At 64.1% G+C, this 12,830-nt stretch overlaps 2 protein-coding genes and 1 long non-coding RNA gene across 5 annotated transcripts; 2 read left to right on the forward strand and 1 right to left on the reverse strand.

Moving 5' to 3' along the window:
- Nucleotides 1-472: 472 nt before the first annotated feature.
- JAK3 (Janus kinase 3) lies at nt 473-10,429 on the forward strand. 3 transcript variants are annotated; one of them, XM_086767051.1, is made up of 26 exons: nt 473-584; nt 1,647-1,784; nt 2,178-2,390; nt 2,498-2,621; nt 2,739-2,850; nt 3,387-3,532; nt 3,627-3,909; nt 4,029-4,151; nt 4,245-4,402; nt 4,646-4,757; nt 4,986-5,172; nt 5,585-5,706; nt 5,792-5,923; nt 6,006-6,090; nt 6,177-6,310; nt 6,707-6,845; nt 6,931-7,082; nt 7,600-7,750; nt 7,823-7,962; nt 8,202-8,391; nt 8,486-8,610; nt 8,755-8,927; nt 9,007-9,124; nt 9,241-9,351; nt 9,422-9,530; nt 9,614-10,294. In XM_086767051.1, the coding sequence occupies exons 3-26, from the start codon at nt 2,186-2,188 to the stop codon at nt 9,853-9,855; spliced, it is 3,573 nt and encodes a 1,190-aa protein (XP_086623177.1). In that variant the 5' UTR covers nt 473-584; nt 1,647-1,784; nt 2,178-2,185; the 3' UTR covers nt 9,856-10,294. The 3 variants fall into 3 exon arrangements, with proteins under 3 accessions (XP_086623177.1, XP_086623179.1, XP_086623180.1); XM_086767053.1 differs by lacking the exon at nt 9,614-10,294 and adding an exon at nt 10,314-10,429 and having other exon boundaries at nt 475-584; XM_086767054.1 differs by having other exon boundaries at nt 476-584; nt 9,422-9,850.
- On the reverse strand, nt 10,404-11,416 carry B3GNT3 (UDP-GlcNAc:betaGal beta-1,3-N-acetylglucosaminyltransferase 3). The gene is given in 2 exon segments (XM_010126838.2): nt 10,404-11,202; nt 11,204-11,416. Coding segments are annotated over 2 exon segments (996 nt in total). The 5' UTR covers nt 11,401-11,416.
- Nucleotides 11,417-12,210: 794 nt separating this feature from the next.
- LOC147597529 (uncharacterized) lies at nt 12,211-12,756 on the forward strand. Its single transcript, XR_015261128.1, has 2 exons — nt 12,211-12,346; nt 12,430-12,756. It is a non-coding gene; the product is annotated as an uncharacterized LOC147597529 (long non-coding RNA).
- Nucleotides 12,757-12,830: the final 74 nt, after the last annotated feature.

Here is a 12,830-nt window from a genome sequence, read left to right on the forward strand (position 1 = left end):
CATCCCATCCCATAGCATCCCATCCCATCCCATCCCAATCCCCATCCCATCCCATCCCAATCCCCATCCCATCCCATCCCATCCCGGCCCCAGGAAGGTCTGTGCCGAGCAGCTCGGCGAGTGTTTGGCGGCACAGGGCAAACCCTGAGCTGCAAAAGGGACAACCCCAGCTCAGCAAGGGGATTATCCCGAATACCTCCCGCTTCAGAGCGCACAGGGAGAGGAGAATGCCAATGCCTGGTCCAGCTGCTCCAGAATGCACCGGCCACCGGCTCTGTGGCTCTGGGGAAGCATCGATGTCTGAAGGATGTGGCCAGGAGGGAGCGATCCACCCCAGCCAGCACAAACAGGGAGGGGCTGAGCTGCTGCCGGAACTGAATTTATCTCCAGCCGAGGGGACAAAACAAACCAAAGCTAAAACTTTACTCAGAAAAAAAAAGCAGCTCGTTTGCAGGCTGCTGCCCACAGACCGGCGAGGCAGGGAGGAGGAGAGCAAGGCAGTGCGTGGGGGGCTGCACGGGAGTTCCAGGGGACGCAGGTTGGACGAGGCCGCCGCAACATCCTCGGGAGATGTTGAGGCGACGGTAGGGCAACCGGGGGGTCGGCCATGCCTGGAGCTCCTCCAGCCCTGCGGGACAGGTGCCGGTGGGAGGCAGGCTTAGGGCATCGGGGTGGGACCCTCGACGGGAAGGATGGAGCCGTGACAGGGGGCCGCATCCGTAACCCCTTCCCTCTCACACGCCCCGACACCGGCTAACCCCAGGCCTGCCCGAGCTCGGGAGCTGGCTACCAACCCCAGTGAGCGCAGGGATGGCAGGATGGGCCTGGCTGTTTGGGACACGTGGCACATGGGCATGGGACTGGTCTGGCTTCCTCATTCCATGGCACAGATGCTGCTTTGTCTTGCTCGTCTCCTGGACAGGTTTGATCCCACGGGGATTTTCTCCCCCTGCCCTGAACCCTGGGTTTGGGACCAGGGAAGAGCCCTGACATGGGGACAGAGGTGCCACAAGGGCACCATTCCCTCCAAGGCATCACCGCGAGGCAGAGAAGGGTCCCTGGGGGGACAGGGCAAGACCCCCTACCCTGCCTTGCCCCCGGCTCTGCCGTCTTGCTGAGCAGGTTTAGAGCAGAAAAGGGAAAAACAACAAGCTGCGTCTGCCGGGCCTGGCCACATCTGCTGGGCGGGTGCATGCTGTGCCACCCAGCACCGGGGCCGGGAGTGCACCCAGCCCCACAGCGGCTCCGAGGGCACGGTGCCACCGGCAGAACCCTGGGGCACAGGACAAGGGTGAAGAGCCTGAGCCCATCCAGGCGGGGCCGCAAGCAGGGCAGGGAGGGTCCCAGCAATGGGCTGCAGGGAGGGCAGGGGCATGTGGACAGCATTCAGCCCCTCACCCTCATGTGGGACAGGACGGGAGCTGGGATGCCCCGGCAGAGCATCACCCGTCCCTGCGGTACCCATGGCACCAGGATCAGCAAGGCGCCTGGGTCCATAGAGACCAAGTTGGGCACCCGGAGCTCCTCGTCTCCTCACCCTGGGGTCCTTTCTGCCCCCCCCACCCCATACCCCCTCCCACACCAGGAAGCCGCCTGCCGCGCAAGCTGCAGGCAGGAAGGAAGTCACTGAGGGGATTTTTTTTCAGTCTCTCCTTTGCTCGAGGCCTCCAAGCAGCTGCCTACGCAGCCCAGGAACCCCAACCCGGAGGCACAGCCTTGACCCAGGACCCGCTGCCCAGGGCCGGAGCACACAGGCACCAGTGAGGCCGCTGGCACAGCAGCAGGTAGCACTTTGGCATGGGGGGGCTTCATGGGGTCTGGCCAGCCCAGCTGGGCACAGGGATGGAGCTGAATCCTCCCTGCCCATGCCTGAGAGCGATGCAGGGCATGGGAGCATGGGCCTGGGCCAGCGGGCAAGGAAGAGTGGCCACAAGATAGGCTGGGGAGAAATAGCAGCAAGGAGAAATGGCGGTGTGCCTCAGTTTCCCCTTCATCTTTCTCACGATGGGCTCAGCCCAGCCATGGAGATGCTGCAGGCTTGACTGCGGGGTTTTACCCTGGGGAGGATGCCAAGGGACAGGCACGTGTGGGGCACAGTCCTGCCCAATACGGGAGTCATGCCACAGGGGACAGCGCCGCCAGCACCATGGTGCTGAGCCCCACTCCCATTCTTGCAGCACCTGCCATGGCCCCACTGGGCGAAGACACCCCGCTGATAGGAGAGCGCTCCTGTAGCCTCTCCTCTGCCGAAACCAGCACCCTCCAGGTGTACCTGTACCACCGGGCACCTGCCTCGCACAGCCCCCCCGGCACGACCGCCAGCGTCCTCACCTTCACCTTCGGCGAGTACACAGCCGAGGAGCTGTGCGTCTGCGCCGCCAAAGCCTGTGGTGAGCATTGTCCCCTGGCGCCAGGCAGCTCGGGGTACCAGCTGTGGGCTCAGGGTCCCGGCCGTGCCTGGCCTCGGCCAGCTGGCCCAGCATCTCTCTGTCCCCAGGTGTGCTGCCCGTCTGCCACTCACTCTTTGCCCTGGCCACTGAGGATCTCAGCTGCTGGTTCCCCCCCAGCCACCTCTTCACCGTCAATGACTCCCACAGCCAGGTCGTGGTGTACAGGATCAGGTATGGCCTATGGGGATGCGGCTGTCCCAGCCCCATCCCTCCAGAGTCTCTGGTGGCTGACAGGGGTTGGGCACTACAGGCGATGCGGTGCTGAGCCTCCTCCGCTTGCCCTTTCAGGTTCTTCTTCCCCAACTGGTGTGGGCTGGGACAGTCCCACCGCTTCCAGCTGCTGAACAACCGAGCCAGCCCCATCCTGGACTACCCAGTCATTGATTACCTTTTTGCCCAGGTGAGCCCTGCCAGGGTGGCATCTCTTGTCCTCAGTGCCTGAAGCCAGAGAGCGAGGTCCTACATGGCCTCTTGGGTGCGTGGAACTTACAAAGCTCAGAGTAGTGATGCCCTTCGCCACCCTCAGCTATGCTGCCCTCTTCTGGCACCCACTGGCCCCTGGCCACGACAGCAGCAGGATGTGGGTCCTGCTGCCCAGCTTGGCTGGAGCTGCTCACGGGCATCCCACGCTGGGCACAGGGCACCCCAGGTTGTTGAGGTGCCCCCCGGGCAGAGCAGGGCACCAGAGCCCAGGGCAGGATGTGAGTCCTGTGGGCACAGAGTCACCTCACCGCCCCACAGCCAGCCCGGTGTGATGGGGGCGAGGTCAGCAGGGGCCACTCTGGAAGCTGGGGGGGGACAAGCCTTGTGCAGGGACCGGAGGTCTCAGGGCGCATCGGGTCTCCTGGCTGCAGCGTCCCCAGGCAGGAGATGTGCTGGGTGGGGGCGGCTGGCGTGTGAACCCCCACACCCCAGCCTCTGCACCGCCCTCCCCAGTCCCGCAGTGATTTCATCGAGGGACGTGTGGCGGTGGCGCTGAGCCTGCCCACACAGGAGGAGTGCCTGAGCCTGGCCGTGCTGGATATGCTGCGCATCGCCAAGGAGAAGCAGCAGAGCCCCGATGAGGTCTTCAGCCACGTCAGGTGAGCCAGGGGGCTGTGGGGACAGCTCGGCATCCCTGGGGACAGCTCGGCATCCATGGAGACAGCCCAGCATCCACTGCTCCATCCCTGGCAGCTACAAGTCCTGCATCCCGGAGCCGCTGCGGTGCCAGATCCAGCAGCACAGCTTCCTCACCCGCAAGCGCATCCGCCATCGCTTCAGCAAATCCCTGCGGAAGATCGGTGGCTGCCAGACGGATGGGCGCTACCTGAAGCTCAAGTACCTGCTGGACCTGGAGCGGCTGCAGCGGCGCTGGGCGGAGGAGAGTTTCCACGTGCGCTCACCGGGCTCCGCCGCAGATGTTGCCATCCACGTGGCCGGCGAGAACGGCATCTCCTGGAGCTGCGGCGGGTCCGAGGTGTGGGTGGGTGGGTGGCTGGCTGTACCGAAGGGCGGTGGGGGGGTGGGGGTGTGGAGGGAGAAGTCTCGCGAGGTGTGGGATGACGCGGAAGCAGCCCCGGTCGTGTCCCCCCACAGAACCGCCAACACTTCTGCGATTTCCCCGACATCGCCGACATCAGCATCAAGCAGGCTAGCCGGGACGGCAGTCCTGTGGAGAACCGCATTGTCACCCTCACCAAAACTGACAACCGGGTGCTGGTGAGCTGGGACGGGGCAGGGGGGTAGGAGGACACTCTGTGGGGTGTGTGTGGAAGGAGGCTCAGCGTGGGGCTGACCCTCCGCCTCGCCCAGGAGGTGGAATTCCCCACACTGCAGGAAGCCCGCTCCTTTGTGGCTCTCGTCGATGGCTACTACCGCCTGACAGCAGACGCCCACCACTACTTCTGCAAAGAGGTGGCCCCGCCGCGGCTCCTGGAGGACATGGAAAACCAGTGCCATGGACCCATCAGGTGAGCACCAAGACCCCCTCCTCACCACCCACCCCAACCCATGGCAGGGAGAAATCGCTTGGGTAGGAGCTGCAAGAGTGATGTGCCACAGGTCCCCGTCCTGCTCGCCATGTGGGTGATGCTGGGGCCACCCCACTGGGTTGGGGGGGGTGAGCGTTGTGGAGGAGCAAGCAGTGGGGGTCCCTGGGGTGGTGGGGGGATACACACCCTGCGCTGCGCCTGCCCCAGCCCTACCCTTTGCAGCTCTGACTTTGCGGTGAACAAGCTGAAGGCGGCGGGGAGCCAACCGGGGCTGTACCTGTTGCGCCGCAGCCCACAGGACTTCGACAGCTATCTGCTGACTGTCTGTGCCAAGGTGAGCCTGCCACCGCCACCACCACTGGCACCAGCTGGGCACCGGGGTGCTGGCATCACGCAGGCAGGTGGCACTGGGAGCAGAGAGAGAACCGTGGGGCTGAGGCCTGGCGCTGGCTGGGACAGTGCCACCAGTGATGGCACTTTGGGGTGGGCACTAACAGGACAGGAGGGGCTCGGGGTCTCCTGGGGGGACCCCGCGCCCCTGAGCCTGGCTCTTGCCCCACAGACCCACTTGGGCCAGGACTACAAGCGCTGCCTGATCCACAGGGATGAGGACGGGAACTTCTGGCTCTCAGGGGTGGCCCGGCCATTTTGCAGCCTGCAGGAGCTGCTGGGCACCTACAAACGCTGTGGGCTGCAGGCAGAGGGGGCCCGCATGCACCTGGCTGCCTGCTGCCCGCCCCTGCCCAAAGGTGACAATGAGGTGCCAGGGCGGCGCGCACCTGTGGTGGTGTGATGTCACAGAGCAGTCTGTGTGACATCACAGATGAGTTGTGTGAGGTCACGCAGCAGGCTGTGTCATCACAGAGCTGGCTGTGTGACATCACAGAGCAGGCCGTATGAGGTAACATGGTGGGCTGTATGTCATACATGATGTCATAAAATGAGCCGTATAACACACATGGTTGTATGGTGTCACGCAGTGGTCTGTGTCACAGAGCAGGCTGTGTCATCATACAGTGGGCTGTGTGGCATCACGGAGCAGGCTGTGCAATGTCAGAAAACAAGCTGCGTGACATCGCAGAGTGGGCTGTGACATCACAGAGTGGGCTGTGTGAGGTCACAGCCCACCTGGGCCACCCCTCACCCCTCTCTCCCCTCCAGAGAAGTCCAACCTCCTGATCATGCGGAGCGGCTGCCCCCGGCCCCCCAACTCCCCCACCGCCCCCCGCCGCAGCCTCAACCAGATGACATTCCACAAGATTGACCCTCAGAGCCTCACACAGGTATGGGGCGTGGGGCCAGGGCACCAGGGGGCCGGGGTGCATGGGCAGAGACCCCGCCCTCACCATCACCTCCCTCTCATGGCAGGGCGAGAGCCTGGGCCAGGGCTCCTTCACCCTCATCTACAAGGGCGTCAAGCGGGACCAGGAGGAGGACGGGTACTACCAGACTGAGGTGGTGCTCAAGGTCATGGATGGCAGCCACCGCAACTGCTCCGAGGTGAGGCAGCGGCGGCCCCCCAGTCTGGCACCAGGCGGGGCTCCCCACGGCCCACGCTGAACCAGCCTCTCCCGACTCCCAGTCCTTCCTGGAGGCAGCCAGCATCATGAGCCAGCTCTCACACAAGCACCTGGTCCTGCTGCATGGCGTCAGCCTCGGGAAGGACAGTGAGTGCCTGTATCCCCCTTACCGGCCACTGCCGTGCTGCGGCTGGGAGGGAGCACACCAGACCCACCTGCCATCCCTGCTGCAGGTGTCATGGTGCAGGAGTATGTCAGGTACGGGCCCCTGGACCTCTACCTGAAGAAGAACCAAGGTGAGGGCAAGGTGACGACCAGCTGGAAGCTGCAAGTGGCCAAGCAGCTGGCATACGCCCTCAACTACCTGGTGAGCTGGCGGCTGGCATGGCACCGAGCCTCAGTGGCCCGCGGGCTAAGTGTCCTGCAGCCCCAGCCTGTCAGCATCCCACGGGTCTCCTGTGTCATCCCACCACTCCTGTGCATCCATGGCCTGCAGCTCCAACGCATCCATGGCCTGCGGCACCTGTGCATATCCTTCAGCACCCACACGTCCGTGTCCCATGGCTCCCATGTGCCCATGTCCCGCAGCCCCCACACATACGTGTCCCGTGGCTCCCACACACCTGTGTCCCATGGCTCCCATGCATCCGTGTCTTGTGACTCCCATGCATCCCTGTCTCTTGGCACCCACTCAGCCCTGTGTGTGGGGCTGCCCCATGGGCCAGGGCCACGTTGACAATCCTGGTCCCTCTCCCCTCCCCAGGAGGACAAGAAAATCACCCACGGCAATGTCTCCGCTAAGAAGGTACTGCTGACCCGGGAGGGGGATGCAGCCAGTGGCAGCCCCCCCTTCATCAAGCTCAACGATCCCGGAGTCAGTGTCACAGTCCTGGCCAAGGAGAGTGAGTGCCGGGCTGGGCCAGGGTGGGGGGGGAGAGGCAGGGCCCCTCCAGCGAGTGCTGAGCGAGGCTGTCCCCCTCTCCCCAGTGCTGGTGGAGCGCATTCCCTGGGTGGCCCCCGAGTGCCTCAACGACCCCAAGAGCCTGGCACTGCCAGCTGACAAGTGGAGCTTTGGGGTGACCCTCTGGGAGATCTTCAGTGGTGGCAACATGCCTGTGAGCTTGTTAGAGCCCCAGAAGGTGAGGCTGCTCCGGCACACTGCATCTCGACCTTCCTGCCTCATCCTGCTGCATCCCGACCCTCCTGCCCCGTCCCACTGCATCCCAACCCTTCTGCCTCATGCTGCTGTGTCCCAGCCCTTCTGCCCCATCCCACTGCTCCTGGGCTCTGCTCACTCACCCACCACCCAGAGAAGAGCACATGCTGCCCATCCCACCCGGGGATTTCTCTGCTGGTGACTCAGATTGCACTGGAAAGGGAGCATCGCTGGGTGGCGGGGGGGCGGGGGGGCAGGTGGGTGCCCGTGGCACCCAGAGCTGTGTTCTCACAGGGCTGTGGAGTCCCCCCAGCCTCAGCGGGTGGCAGAGGTGGCTGCCGGGACCTGTGATAGCCAATAGACAGAACATCCCGCAGCATTTGGGTGACGCTCGGGACAAAGGGTCTGCACAGCCTGGGGAGGAATGTGGGGGCTGTTCAGGGTGGGCAGTGGGGTGGGCAACCCCCAGCTAGCCTGAGCAGCCTTTCCCACCCTGGCAGAAGCTGGATTTCTACCAGAACAGCCTCCAGCTCCCTGCGCCGAAGTGGGCGGAGCTGGCAGCGCTCATTGCACAGTGCATGGACTACCGGCCTCACTGCCGGCCCTGCTTCCGCGCCCTCATCCGAGACCTCAACAGCCTCATCACCTCCGGTGAGCCCCAGGACAGTGCAGAGGGTCCTGGCTGCACACCCTCACCGTGCCCTCACCGCCCACCTCCCCCAGATTATGAGCTGCTCTTGGACCTGTCGCCCGCCGACGTGATGCTGCGGGACAGCTTCTGGGGGTACGAGCCCCTCGCCATGTGCCAGGACCCCACCTACTTTGAGGAGCGGCACCTCAAATACATCTCACTGCTGGGCAAGGTGAAGGGGAGCAGAGGGGGGCCCTCTCCTCCAAAACTCACTGCATGAGTTTCTTTCACCCACTGCTTTCCTGCATTTGGAGGGCTCTTTGCCCTAAAAAGCCAAGAAGTGCTTGGTTTGTGACCGCAGCCACACCTGCGCGTGTCATCTGGGGAGGCACTGGGTGCTGGGGGCATGGTGGGGGTCTCCGAGACTCCCACCCGCACATCCCACATCCCTACCCGGCTCTCCTCGGCCAGGGCAATTTTGGGAGCGTGGAGCTGTGCCGCTACGACCCGCTGGGCGACAGCACAGGTGAGCTGGTGGCGGTGAAGAAGCTGCAGCAGCATTCAGCCAAGGAGCTGCAGGATTTTGAGAGGGAGATCCAGATCTTGCACTCGCTGCAGCATGACTTCATTGTCCAGTACCGCGGCGTCTGCTACAGCCGGGGTGAGCACATTGTGAGGCAGGGAAGCGATGCCGCCTGCGTCTCAGCCCCCGCTTTGCCCGTATCCCAACTGGAGGGTGATGGATGTGTGTGCAGGGCAGCGCGGGCTGCGGCTGGTGATGGAGTACTTGCCCAACGGTTGCCTGCGGGACTACCTGCAGAAAAATGAGCCCCGCTTGGACCACAGGACCCTGCTCCTCTATGCCTGGCAGATCGGCAAGGTACGACCGCAGGGGGCTAGCGGCAAAGGGGGTCCCACTCTCCCGGGGTGGGGACAAGCGGGGGACAGAGCAAAGGCACTGCTCACCCCTGAGGGGGCCATGGGGTGCTGCGGGGTCCCAGCAAGCAAATGCATCGCACACAAGGGCATGGAGTACCTGGGGGCGCAGCGGTGCGTGCACCGGGACCTGGCCAGCAGGAACATTCTGGTGGAGAGTGAGACCCACGTCAAGATTGGGGATTTCGGGCTGGCCAAGCTGCTGCCGCAGGACAAGGACTATTACGTGGTGCGGGAGCCTGGCCAGAGCCCCGTCTTCTGGTGAGGGGGCAGCGGTTTTGGGGATATGTGGGTGTGCCAGCCCAGCCGCCTGTGGTGCTCAGCATCCTCTCGCCGGCAGGTACGCACCTGAGTCCCTGGCAGACAACGTCTTCTCACGGGCATCTGACATTTGGAGCTTTGGGGTGCTCCTCTATGAGCTCTTCACCTACGGCAACAAGAGCAAGAGTCCCTCGGAAGTGAGACCCTCCCCCCCTTCCCTGGCACTGACCCCCCAGGGTCCTGCTGCGCCCACCCTATGCCCATTACCTTTGCTGCCCTTTCGCACGCTGACAGCCGTCCCCCATGCCCACAGGAGTTCCTCCGCATGATGGGCACTGAGAAGACAGTGCAGATCATCTGCCACTTGCTGCAGCTCCTGAAGGACAACCGGCGTCTCCCGGCAGCAGCCGGCTGCCCCATGGAGGTGAGAGCCCTCTGCAGGCTGGTGGGGGTCCCAGGGGTCACCCCAATCCCCTGACATCCCTTGCCCCCAGGTCTACACACTGATGCTGAGCTGCTGGGCCTTCACCCCTGGCTCCAGACCCACCTTTGGGGAGCTGGTCCCCAAGATCAAGGCATTGCGGGACAGCTGGAGCAAAACCTGTGGGTAGCCCCCCCATCAACCACCCCCCAGCTGGGACCCCAGCCTTGCTACTGCCGCCCCGGCTGCCTACCTCCCTCCCCAGCCCTAAGCAGTGACAGACAAACATGCGGCTGCGGTGACACTTCAATGTGCTTTAACGGCTGCAAGGATGCGGCCCCTCCATCACCTCCCACCACCCGATGCCACCCTGCCACCACCATGCCCGACCCCCCCCCCTCCCCCGCAATGCTGCTTGTCTTTTACCCCCCCCTTCAGCTTGTTGTCGTCCCCACCACGGCAGGATGGGGCCATTTTCTAGTAAAGTTTGATAAATTTGCCAGCTGAGGTGAGGCGAGAGGGGATGCGGGGGTCCGGTGGCTATGGAGTTGCTGGGAGAGAGCGGGGAAGGGTGAGGGTGCCCACGGGACATCCTGGCATGGGGGTCCCGGGCTCGGCACTCACTGCAGGCTTTCCCTGGTGAGGGGGCTCCAGCCCCTTGCCTGCTGCTTAAATCCCCCTCCCATGGCCCTGAGCATGGCATGGCACGGCACAGCACTGCCTGTTCCCAGGGCCGAGCATCCCCCTGGGGCGAGGCTGCCTCCACTGAAGGTCAGCACAGGGATTCTAGGGGCTCTGCAGAGGGACCCTTGGGGTACAGCCCTTGCTGGGGCTGAACGCCCACCCTGGTGGGGTTAAGGGTCTCCCTTGCTCCCATCCTGAGCCCGTGATCGCCCCTGGCCCCCAGGAAGGCTCCAGACCCCGGGTCCTCATTAACAACATAGGCTCATTTATTCTCCTTCCAGTGGCTCAGGGCTCCTCTGGCCATGGGAGAGCAAACCTGGGGTAAAACTGGGCAGAAACGGGCCAGGGGAAGGATGGGCGCACAGTGGCACTCAACATTCCCCACGGTGGGAGCCAGGGCTCGGCATCGCAGATGCCACTCTGCCCTCCCAGCGGAACTGCAGCGGAGGGGTGGGAGGGGGGGGGGTCAGCCCCGGGGTCCCCGTGGACCCTCCCTTGCAGCTGCCAGGGATGCGGGGAAAGCGTTTCCCTCCCCCCGGCTCTCGGGTCCTCCTAGAGATGCTCACCCTCTTGCCACACTGCAGCTGGGGCTGGTGGATGGTGTCCCACATCACCACCGTCTCATAGGGCATGAAGCGGTGCACCAGCAGTAACTCCCGGTAGTAGCAGGGATCAAAGGGGTCAGCGTTGGCTGGAGCCCCCACACCCACAATCCGGATGCCGACATGGGAAGTGGGCCGCAGCCCCGCTTTCTGCGGGCACATGCCCAGGTAGACATTGTTGATGGGGAAGAGCTCAATGTTCTGCGATTCCTGGGAGATGATGAGGGCGGTGTAGCCAGACATGAGCATCCCACCACTGCCGCAGTAGGGTGGGTAGCGGTTGGAGGCCAGGAGCTGCGTGGGCGCAAAGTACTTGCTGTGCTGGATGCGGATGGGGGTGGTGTTGATGAAGAGTTGCCCCACCATGAGGTGTCGCCGCTTGGCACGCTGGCTCACCATTGCAAAGTGGATGACGTTGCCTGTGTTGACGAAGATGTCATCATCCCCATTGAAGATGAAGCAGGGCAGTGCTCCTCCTGCCAGGTGCTTCAGTGTCAGGTTGAAGAACGTGTCCTTGAACTTCCACTGCAGCACATCCCCGTGCTCCCGCTGCTCCAGCCACAGCTGGGAAGACCCGGCGGATGAGGGGTCCTTCGAAGGTCCCCTCCTGCCCCCAGGTCTTGCCAATCATCTCCTGCCGCTCATAGTTCACTGGTGATGATTTGATGGCCAAGAGGAGGAAGACATCAGAGGAGCCCTTGGACCCTCCACACTTGCCGGGGACGCCGAGCAGCGCCGGGAAGAACCGGCAATGATGGTACTGCATGAAGTCCTGCACGTGGCTGCGCACCGAGGCGTTGGCCATGCACGGGGCGGGGGTGGGTGGTACTAGGGATGAGGTGAGCCTGGGGGCTGCCCGGGGGCTGGGCGGGTGCTGCGCTCAGGGCTGGTGCCAGCCCACAGCCCATCATCGTGGTAGAGCAGGTAGCAGAGCCCCAGGAGCCCCACAGAGACCAGACCCCACAGCTCCAGCCTGTAGCACCAGGTGGATGCGCTCTGCAAGAGACAGGGAGCAGGGTTAGGCATCCGCCATCTCCGCAGCCCCCCCGAGCATCCGCACCCAGAGAGATACCCTGGGCCTGGGGCGCAGCGCCCTTCTCTGTGGAGCCAGAGCACGGAGCTCCCAGCAGGCGGAGGGGAGCGGGGAGATCTCCCCGCTCTGGACAGCCACGTGCTGTGCCACAGGTAACCGGCAAGATGCTGACACACAGGCAGGACCCAGGCTGGGCAGGGCACCCTTGGGTGCAGGGCAGAGTCCGACTGCGCTGGGAAATGCGTGGCAGACCTGAAGAGAGCAATGAACCGCTGGTTCCAGGATGTGGCTGGTCTCCTCCGGGAGAGCAAACACAGGGTGCGGGGCCGAAACCTGGGGATGACCAGTAAGGGTGTGCGGTCCCCCCCGGGACCCACTGGCACAGGGTGGGGACTGAAGGAGTTACCGCCAGCTCGGGGTGGTCCCAGGTGCAAGGAGCCCTCTCAGGTTTGCTGCAAGCAGCCCTCCCCTTCAAAGACAAAGCACTGAGCAGGGGTCCCCTGGGCATCACGGGGACCCCGGCAAGAGCCCGGCCGCTGCTCTCCCGCTGGCACCGCACGGAGCCCAGCCAAGCAGTGATGGATCTGGCCAGCCCTCGTCCAAGATGGTAGCCCCGTCCCGGTGCCCAGGAGTGCTAGCTTGGATGCTAATGCACTGCAAAGAGCCCCCAGACCCCTCGGTGAGACTCCCTGGACCCTCCTCGGTACCTTGTTGCAGAGCCAGCTCGGGGCCATCCTCACGCCCCACCTCTCCCGCTGCCAGGAGCGCCGCAGCCCCAGCGGCACAGGTATCTCCTGTCGGGATCCTCCCCTTGCCAGGTGCTGTGAAGCCGCCCTTTGCCCGTCCACCTGCTGCAGGTGGGGCAGCAGCACCCACGGGTGCAAGGAAAAGGGCTCGGCAAAACGCCACCGGCTCCCTGCCTCGGTTTCCCCCAGCCCCACGACGCCAGAGCCCCTGGGGAGCCACGGCATGTCAGCCGAGCCGTGTTTCCAAGGAGCAGCCTGGAGGCCCCGGGGATGGGCGTCACAGCAAGAGGCAGGCAGAAGCCGATGAAGGGGTTATTAGAAAATAAAGTGTTTAATAAAAGCAGCTCCTGCTCCCTTCACAGCACAGGGGAGAGCAGAGGGGACTGACTGCCGGGCAGCAGGAGACGACGTGATGAC

This window comes from Chlamydotis macqueenii, chromosome 26, assembly GCF_036417535.1.
Source record: "Chlamydotis macqueenii isolate bChlMac1 chromosome 26, bChlMac1.mat, whole genome shotgun sequence".
Lineage (NCBI taxonomy): Eukaryota > Metazoa > Chordata > Aves > Otidiformes > Otididae > Chlamydotis > Chlamydotis macqueenii.

Bases quoted from the DNA above. Each gene is read 5' to 3' on its own strand.
- JAK3 (XM_086767051.1), top strand. From the start codon at position 2,186: ATGGCCCCACTGGGCGAAGACACCCCGCTGATAGGAGAGCGCTCCTGT. The intron at 3,910-4,028 runs GTGTGGGTGGGT...GTCCCCCCACAG, and splicing joins GGAGCTGCGGCGGGTCCGAG to AACCGCCAACACTTCTGCGA. The intron at 9,352-9,421 runs GTGAGAGCCCTC...CCTTGCCCCCAG, and splicing joins CAGCCGGCTGCCCCATGGAG to GTCTACACACTGATGCTGAG.